Below are 7,892 nucleotides of genomic sequence, written 5' to 3' on the forward strand. Positions count from 1 at the left end.
TCATGTTGACCCCCTTAGAACCATTGTTGGTGAAACAGTGATGTTGTACAGTATGTTGCCGCACGAGAAGGGCTTGGAACTGAGGCTGTTTACCCAGAGAAGGTACACTGTTAAACAGTGTGCCTTCTACCCAAGGGCGGCATCTTTACAGCAAGTTCATTAATAATAATTAAATTATCTTGTTGTTAAGATGCTTTTAGTAAACCTCACCCATGACTCTATAGGCAGCCTTGTATAACCATTGACCCCAGTCATGTGCTGTAAACCCCCAGATACTTAGAGGATACTCGGTGTGCGTGTTGTTGTCATCTCAATAAAATGTTTCGGCAATCGTGAGGGGGAAAAAATGGTTGACAGTCAATGATGGGAGATATTTTTTTCATGACTGAGTTAAAATGGTATTTTGTTATTAGTTTTTAATTCTTTTTTATTTACAATGGCCCTTCCCAGTGCATGTCTGCCCTTTGAGATGCAATAAACTCAATGACGGATTGAATTGCCTGTAAATGCTCTCCTTTTTCTCAACCATTCAAAAACAACCAGACACATCCTCACAATGTTCTCCTCTTATCCGGTAACCGGAAGGCTCGCCCCCAAAACACACTCGCCCCCATTTTTTCCACGGACCACTCGCCCCCAGCGGTTCTTGTATTCTTGTATTTGTTTTACTGAGTTAGGAATAAGGTTAGGGTTAGGCATAGTTTTTCTGAGGTAAAGATTAGGAATAGGGTTAGGTTTAGGTATAGTTTTAAACTCAGCGGTAACTGATGTAAGTTTAGGAATACCTGGTGGTGACCGTTCCGAGGTCGCCGGATTTGACCCGGGGCGAGCGTGTTTTGGGGCGAGTGTTCTTGTATTCTCTTATCCTCTCCATGATGGTCTGAATGCTGCTTTGGTGGACAAACAACTAAATCCACACGTTTACAGTATATGACAGATGCAAACAGTGATAATCCCATAAAACTCTACCAGATATTTACTGTTACCAGGGATTTAAACGTTTACAATCATAGTACAAGCATAAACAGGCACACACACATACAAGTAGTAATCTTGGTTTTAATGGTTGGTTGTATTCAATCCGCTTTATTAATCTAATGTATTTTGTCAATCAATAGGAATTGTGGCACATGAGAAACAAGAATAATAAAAAATACAACACCTCAACCTGACATTACACAGTATTGTGGCTTCTTTTTTCTTTTGTCATCGCTATACTCCTAGAATTACAGGAATCTATATTGCTCAAGTAAGTTTTTAATCTGTCAGTCCCATTATCAAACTCCATTATGTAGCCACACATTAAATACATAGTTACAGTTCTAGGCTATCAAAATATATTCTGAGAAGTTTTCCCCAAAAAACAAAAGTGTACAATGTATTAAGTTAGCACCAAGTCTCCGGATAAGCACCGTTATAATTATGTGCATAACAATGAAACCACATTTCACTGCATTGCAAGAATAGACAAAGGATGATGGTAGAACTCAAAAGAATCTGATATCCAGGATCGATCAGGACCCTTTCACTAGAGAAAGTGGATAAAGTTATAAAAGGGAGGGGACAATATATGAAATTCAAAGATCTAGATATACACAATGCAACACCAGCCATTTTATTTAGAAAATGTTCATAAAAACAGGCATCATTTCAATATTCCTAAATGGTTTAATCGTAAGAAAAATATATTTATTTTTCCCGGGTCTTTTGTCAAGGCCAATGCACAATTGTTTCCTTTTTACAAACACAGTGGAGAACACCTCAATGTGTCAATGTCTCTCCGTACAAAACCTGGCCGGATTAAAAGTATAATATAACAAGGCTTCGCCCATATGAAACACTGACACAATTGAATATACACCTTCTCAAACAATATCTCCAAATTGGTCAAATCAAAAACAAATCTCGGTCTGAACAAAGCTACAGACCTGGAGGATCTGTAAATACATAATCATGATATTCAGTATTTCTCTAAGAGTGTTTTTATTTTTTAGCAAATAAATTACAAGAGCTGAAAAGCCACAGTTCTCTTTTATCTGTTGACAAAATCCTGTTGGTGTCAACATTGAGTCTGTATGGCAGTGTGTGTGTGTGTGTGTGTGTGTGTGTGTGTGTGTGTGTGTGTGTGTGTGTGTGTGTGTGTGTGTGTGTGTGTGTGTGTGTGTGTGTGTGTGTGTGTGTGTGTGTGTGTGTGTGTGTGTGTGTGTGTGTGTGTGTGTGTGTGTGCGTGCGTGCGTGCGCGCATGCCATGTAGTACGGATGCCATGCATGTATGTAGAATGCATGTGTGTGGTATGTGCATGTGTGTGTGAGGCTGTCACGCCACTGGGAGGCACAGGAGGTAACAGAGAGGCAGGCAGAGAAGAGGCAGTCAGCGGGCCCCTGGTTGGTCATGGGAGAGCGTTAGGTTGGGGGATTAGGTTGGGGGAGGTGGGAGATGAAGGAGTCTTTTGGTTTAAGGGAAGTGGGTGTGGTGTTTTCAGGCCACCCGGCACTCACTGGAGTCCCCGTGGACCCAATAGCAGATCTGGGCATACTTGAGCGGCGTTATTCTCACCGCCACGTTGTAATCCTGCTGCACACCGTTCCCGCTAACATCCACCCACTGGTGGCCTGAGAAAATGCCAATGATCTTCCTCTTCCACTTCTTCTTGCCGGCCTCTTTGAGGCGGATGTAGACCCCTGAGCCGCTGGACCCGGGCTTGGCGTCGCAGTACTGGTAAAGAAGGTCGTTGGACTCCTCTGAGACGGAGCAGAAGCGGTACACTAAATTGCCAGGTCGGTCGTCATCAAAGCCAGAGAAGTGGATCCTGCTAGCTGGCAACTTCTTCACTGAGGGAATGACGCCCAGGTCCATGTGCTTGACCTTCTGCGCTTTCTTCAGCTCCAGAATGGCGTAATCGTAATCCGCAGCCACGCCCTCGGTCACACCTTTGAACCAGCCCTTGGGAACTTGAGTCTGCTTGACCCTGGTCCACCTGAAGGAAGGCTTCTCCGATTCCACACTGCGCCGGCTGCGGCTCTTTCGGCCTTTCCCTTTGCCTTTGCGTTCTCCTTTCCCGCCTTTCTCTTCTTTTTCCTCCTCCTCCCCCTCCTCCTTATCTCGCTCCCCCTTTCTCCCTTTTTTGCCTTTCCCTCGCCCTCCTCTCCCTTTGCCTCCTTTACCTCGCCTGGACTTCTCCTTCAAGACGCCGACACGCAGCTTTTGTGCCCCGTGCAGATAATCCCGTCCATCGTGGATACAGTGGGCGGCTGTCAGCACATGTTTGGGGGACACCAGAACCCCTGAGCAGCCGGTGGAGATCTTGACAGACGTGGAGAAGGGGTACTTGGAGGAGAACTGCTTGTCAGAGATGGTGAAGCGCGTGTCAGTGCCGTACACCTCCCGTTTGCGGCGGGAGCTGGAGTTGAAGTTTGGGGACCAGCTGGTGACCTCATTAAGGCCCTGGACTGATACGGAGGTAAGCGTGCGTGATCCATTCTCGTACACCGTCTCGTAGGACAGGAACTGCTCCAGGTCTTTCAGAGACGGAGCAGGGAGGTGGCGCTGGCACTCGATTCCACAAGTGCCACTCAGCTCTGACTGAGGCTGGGCTGAGAAGCTGGGGCTGCTCAGAGGCACGGTGCGCCTGTTCCTCACCAGAGGGACCTTCCACTGCGGCCAGGTGTACTCATCATCAACCGAAGCCTCCTCTGCCGCTACAGCCACCACCACGGCCAGCACCGCCACTGGGAGCAGGACACACAGGGGTACAGGGCCCATTATTAAGGTGGGCCTGGCTCTGAAACACAAGAGAGAGAGATATGAGGGATGGTACATGTAGATACTTTCATTTCATTTTAATTTGCTGTTGAAGTCTAGTGTAAGGGCCAAACACACTCCAGTTAAGTCCACAGGGGGGCAACACAGACCACAGATTTTAGAGCCCTCTTCGACACTGAGTCAAGACAGCTTAGTGGATTCGGTACAACTTGCTGTAAAGTTTCACAGTGCTCTGTCGCTCCACAAGAACCTCAAAGCTATGCAAGGCAGCATGTTTCAACCACAAAACAAAATGCACAAGTTTGCAGAAATTATGGGTAGCCTACCATTTTCGTTAAGGCTGAACTTGGGACATAGGCTATGAGAGAAGAAAAAAAGAAAGAAAAATCTTAAGGTATTTCTCTCGAGGTGATACAGTATACTAGCTCTGTGGTTGAAAGTAGATTTACTGTCTGTGAGTGTGGCTGGAGGCTGTGGGCAGTGAGGAGGAGAGGATGAACCTCGACGCTGTGACTGGGCTGAGACAGTGGCTTGGAGGTTTGCCACAATGGTTAACCTTCCCTCCCAGTAATGACCATATCTGGTTTCCCCAGCCTGGCTGTTCCCTCTCTGAGGGCACACATGACATCACACGTCAAGACCGCGCAAGCTGCTGCCAGCATACAGTTGTGTGCTTCTCTAAGTGTTGTGTTGCTAATGATCCTGATAGTCCTACACAGGAAATTTGAATTTGGCCTTGACATTTTGATGTATTCAGCAGCAGACCATCACTTCACCGCAGAGAAGGTGATCATTATTTTGTCAGCAGTGCTGTAGCGGAGGAGTCCCACACATCCAAACACAACCAGAGAAAGACATTTGGAGGCTGAAGAGCAAAGCAGAAGGCTGATTTCAAACAGAAGCATCGACAAGCCACAGTAATTCCATTCATCCTGATTGTTGTTGGAGTTCAAATGATCTGTGACAGGAGGCCCAGCATCTGGGGCTTGAGAGGGACACTCCATTTTGGCCAGGTTAATAGTGCATTCCCCACCAATTTGATGTTAGTGTAGCGTGAAAATGATCTGGATGCCAGCTGCAACAGCAGGCACTTCCCAAAGAACACAGCTGAAGCAAAATAATTCCTGTGCTATATGAATAAAAGCACTGCATGACCCACGACAGTGCTTGTGTCACAGGAGGTTTTGAAGGTCAGAGAGTCAGTAGAGCAGCATAGCAATATACAGCAGCCAACTGCCCTGGCCTGACCACTCCACAATGTCTCCCATAAAACATGAATAGTGGTCTTCATCAAACTAGTCAGAACCAGAGTATATTAAATAAATGCAGGCCCAGAGAAGCTATAAAATGTCCCTATAAAACAAGAATACAAAAGTTTCAAAACCCACGCTTCTGGCCCCAACTTGTGTGCTTCCCCCCACACTGACGCATAGCGCACATTCAGCAGAAATGTAATCATTCAGGACAGACAGAGTGGAAACTGATATGCTGCCATTAGAAGCTTGGTTACAGACGCCTCTCATTTCAACGAAATATATTTTCCATGACTGTGTGGCCTGAGAGTTGAAAAAAACGCAGCGCACACGCCGTTCGTGCGCCCTCTCCATTCAGCATCCCTCTCCATTCAGCATCCCAGCCAGTGTTGCCACATTTTATGAGAGAAATAAGCAACCAGGTATAGGAAAACAAGCCCAAAAGAAGCAACTGTAGGCCACATGAGCACTTTAAACCTAGTACTGTCTGTAGCCTATATGCATTTGAAAATAGCCGATCTACAAGCTCACAACGCGACGCGATGCGACGTGCCGTGAGCTTGTAGATCTGCTATTTTCAAAAACTCTTGCAATAAATTGTGGAATAAAATATTTGAGAACCACTGATTTAAATAATAATAATAAATGTTGGAAGCAAGCCTACATAAGCAAGCACACGTTAGAAACAAGCCCAAAGAAACCGCAACCCGCAACTAACCAATATTTACAAGCAACTTTACAGAAAAATAAGCCCAACATCGCTTATAATAAGCCGACATGGCAACACTGCTCCATTCAGCATCCCAGCCAGTCTTGCAACTCCAAAAGAAGCTATGAAAGCCACCAGAAGATGGCGCTATAACGCAGTCCTATCCTCATCACATAGCCTACTTCCATGGGTCCTTTGAGAGAGATGTACCCTCAATGTCTAATTGAACTTGGAATGGATAATTTCATCCAATTTGACATCTTTTCTATACTACAAAGTCTTATCCTGTCAAAACATTAGGCCAATATAGAATTATGTATTAGTTAGAGATAATTAGCTCTGATGTTGAGAGAATGTATTTTTTTTAAATAATGATTCAGTTTAATTGTTACATATTAATAATGGAATGTAATCACTAAACCAAAGTTTTTTCCCATTAACATAATCCTTCCCATATTAATTAGTATAGGCCTATATACTACCAAATCAGCCCCTATAGCTCCTATAGCTACCCAGTCGAAACAATACATCCATTGAAATATTCTAAAGTTAATTAGCCTACATCTGTTGAATGAATAAAGGTTTTACACTACCTCTAATAGCCTAACAAATCGAGCTACTGGAAGAAACCCCTCTACAGAACAAATAATTCAGTTAATAAATATATGATATTTAAACAACCCTAATTGATCTATTATGATCTACTGATCATAATTGAATTAAGTCTTAGTTGTTTAAAAAAAAAGGCTTTATTGAGTCAACTCAAGGCTACTGATTGTTTCTTCTTTTTTTCCACTTCAAGTGGAAATTAATAAATAAATAAATGTATTTAAAAATAGAATGAAAAAAAAAGAGAGAAAACATTGACTAGTAAAAACTGAATGCATTTATGATTAAATCCTTTGGGGGGGGGGGTCCAAGAACATCCAACAAAAAAAATGATTTAACCACATGAAAGATGCTATATTTCTCAGTTTTTTAAATAAATATAAATGAGTCTTCATACCTGCTTGCATTCGATTGATGTGTATGCCAAATCCGCAAAGTATTGTTTTCTTCTTTAAATATAATAAATATGATCCCTCTGTGCTATTGCATCTCAGGCGTCCTCCTGCTATCAGTTGGTGATACTTTCCCAGCCTCTCCTCATTGCATGTGCAAGAGGCTGCGAGCATGCAGTCTCCGACCGCTCCGTGCGGGCTGCACTTGATGCAAGGGAAGGGAGGGGGGAAAGAAAAAGTCTGAAAAGGCTTCTTTTTTTTTCTTCCCTTCTCTTCACTCGCGACAAAAGCTGTTCACATTATGGGTGGGACCAAACGATTTAACCAAACGCTGAATTGAAGTGAAGTCAGTTGCCTATTCAGCAGTGCAGCCGCCCGCAGCCCCAGTCGGGGAGGTGAGATGATACATGCCACAGCTACAGCCCATGAGAAAAATCCCCAATGTAAAAGTGTCGTTTGTGCTCCAGAGTCAATGGCACTTTCAGTGGACTGTGAACAAATTAGTTCCACGGGCTCCACAATAGCTCCTGCTGGGCAGTCCATTGTCAGCCATGAGCCTCAACATCTGCAGTACTTTTATTTTCAGTGCTCAATGAAGTGGTAAACACATTAAGCAGGGCGTATTGGTGCAGTGGGAGCCCCTGGTTTGACAGCACATGGGAAAAGAAACACAAATGAGTCACGCAGTGTGAGTGAGAATCAGGCATTATGAAGATTCCTCAAGAAATGTTAAAAGCATAGCCAATGTTGATTTATATCAGCTGCATAACAAGACCAAGAGTCTAAAAGCCATGCTAGCACCCCCTAAAGGCAGTGCTGCTATTACACCCAACTGGATACTTGGGTCAAAGTGTGGCACTAGAGGAAAGGCCATGGGGTCGCCAAAACAGAAGGGTTAATGGACCCTTCGCTAAACCCCACCCCAAAAGCGATTGTCCAATGCCAGCTTAGCAACCGTTGTTAGCCTGGCACAGGTCTGGCAAGCTTTCGTCACCTGCCATAGCTGCCTGTCAATGTTATTTCGCCCGCACACATACACACACACACACACACACACACACACACACACACACACACACAATAATTTGCAACATAATAGCAAGAACAGGAATCATACCACGATAACGCAATGGTGATGAACCAGCAACAGATTCCACGTACCCAAA

The 7,892-nt window shown here is 44.3% G+C and overlaps 1 protein-coding gene across 1 annotated transcript; it reads right to left on the reverse strand.

Moving 5' to 3' along the window:
• Window positions 1-1,039: 1,039 nt before the first annotated feature.
• On the reverse strand, window positions 1,040-7,061 carry prss35 (serine protease 35). The gene is made up of 2 exons (XM_080426643.1): window positions 6,732-7,061; window positions 1,040-3,782 (listed from the first exon to the last, which is right to left on the reverse strand). Exon 2 carries the CDS (start codon window positions 3,761-3,763, stop codon window positions 2,480-2,482), a length of 1,284 nt encoding a protein of 427 aa, XP_080282769.1. The 5' UTR covers window positions 3,764-3,782; window positions 6,732-7,061; the 3' UTR covers window positions 1,040-2,479.
• Window positions 7,062-7,892: the final 831 nt, after the last annotated feature.

Source organism: Gymnoscopelus braueri (genome assembly GCF_963280865.1).
Source record: "Gymnoscopelus braueri genome assembly, chromosome: 4".
Lineage (NCBI taxonomy): Eukaryota > Metazoa > Chordata > Actinopteri > Myctophiformes > Myctophidae > Gymnoscopelus > Gymnoscopelus braueri.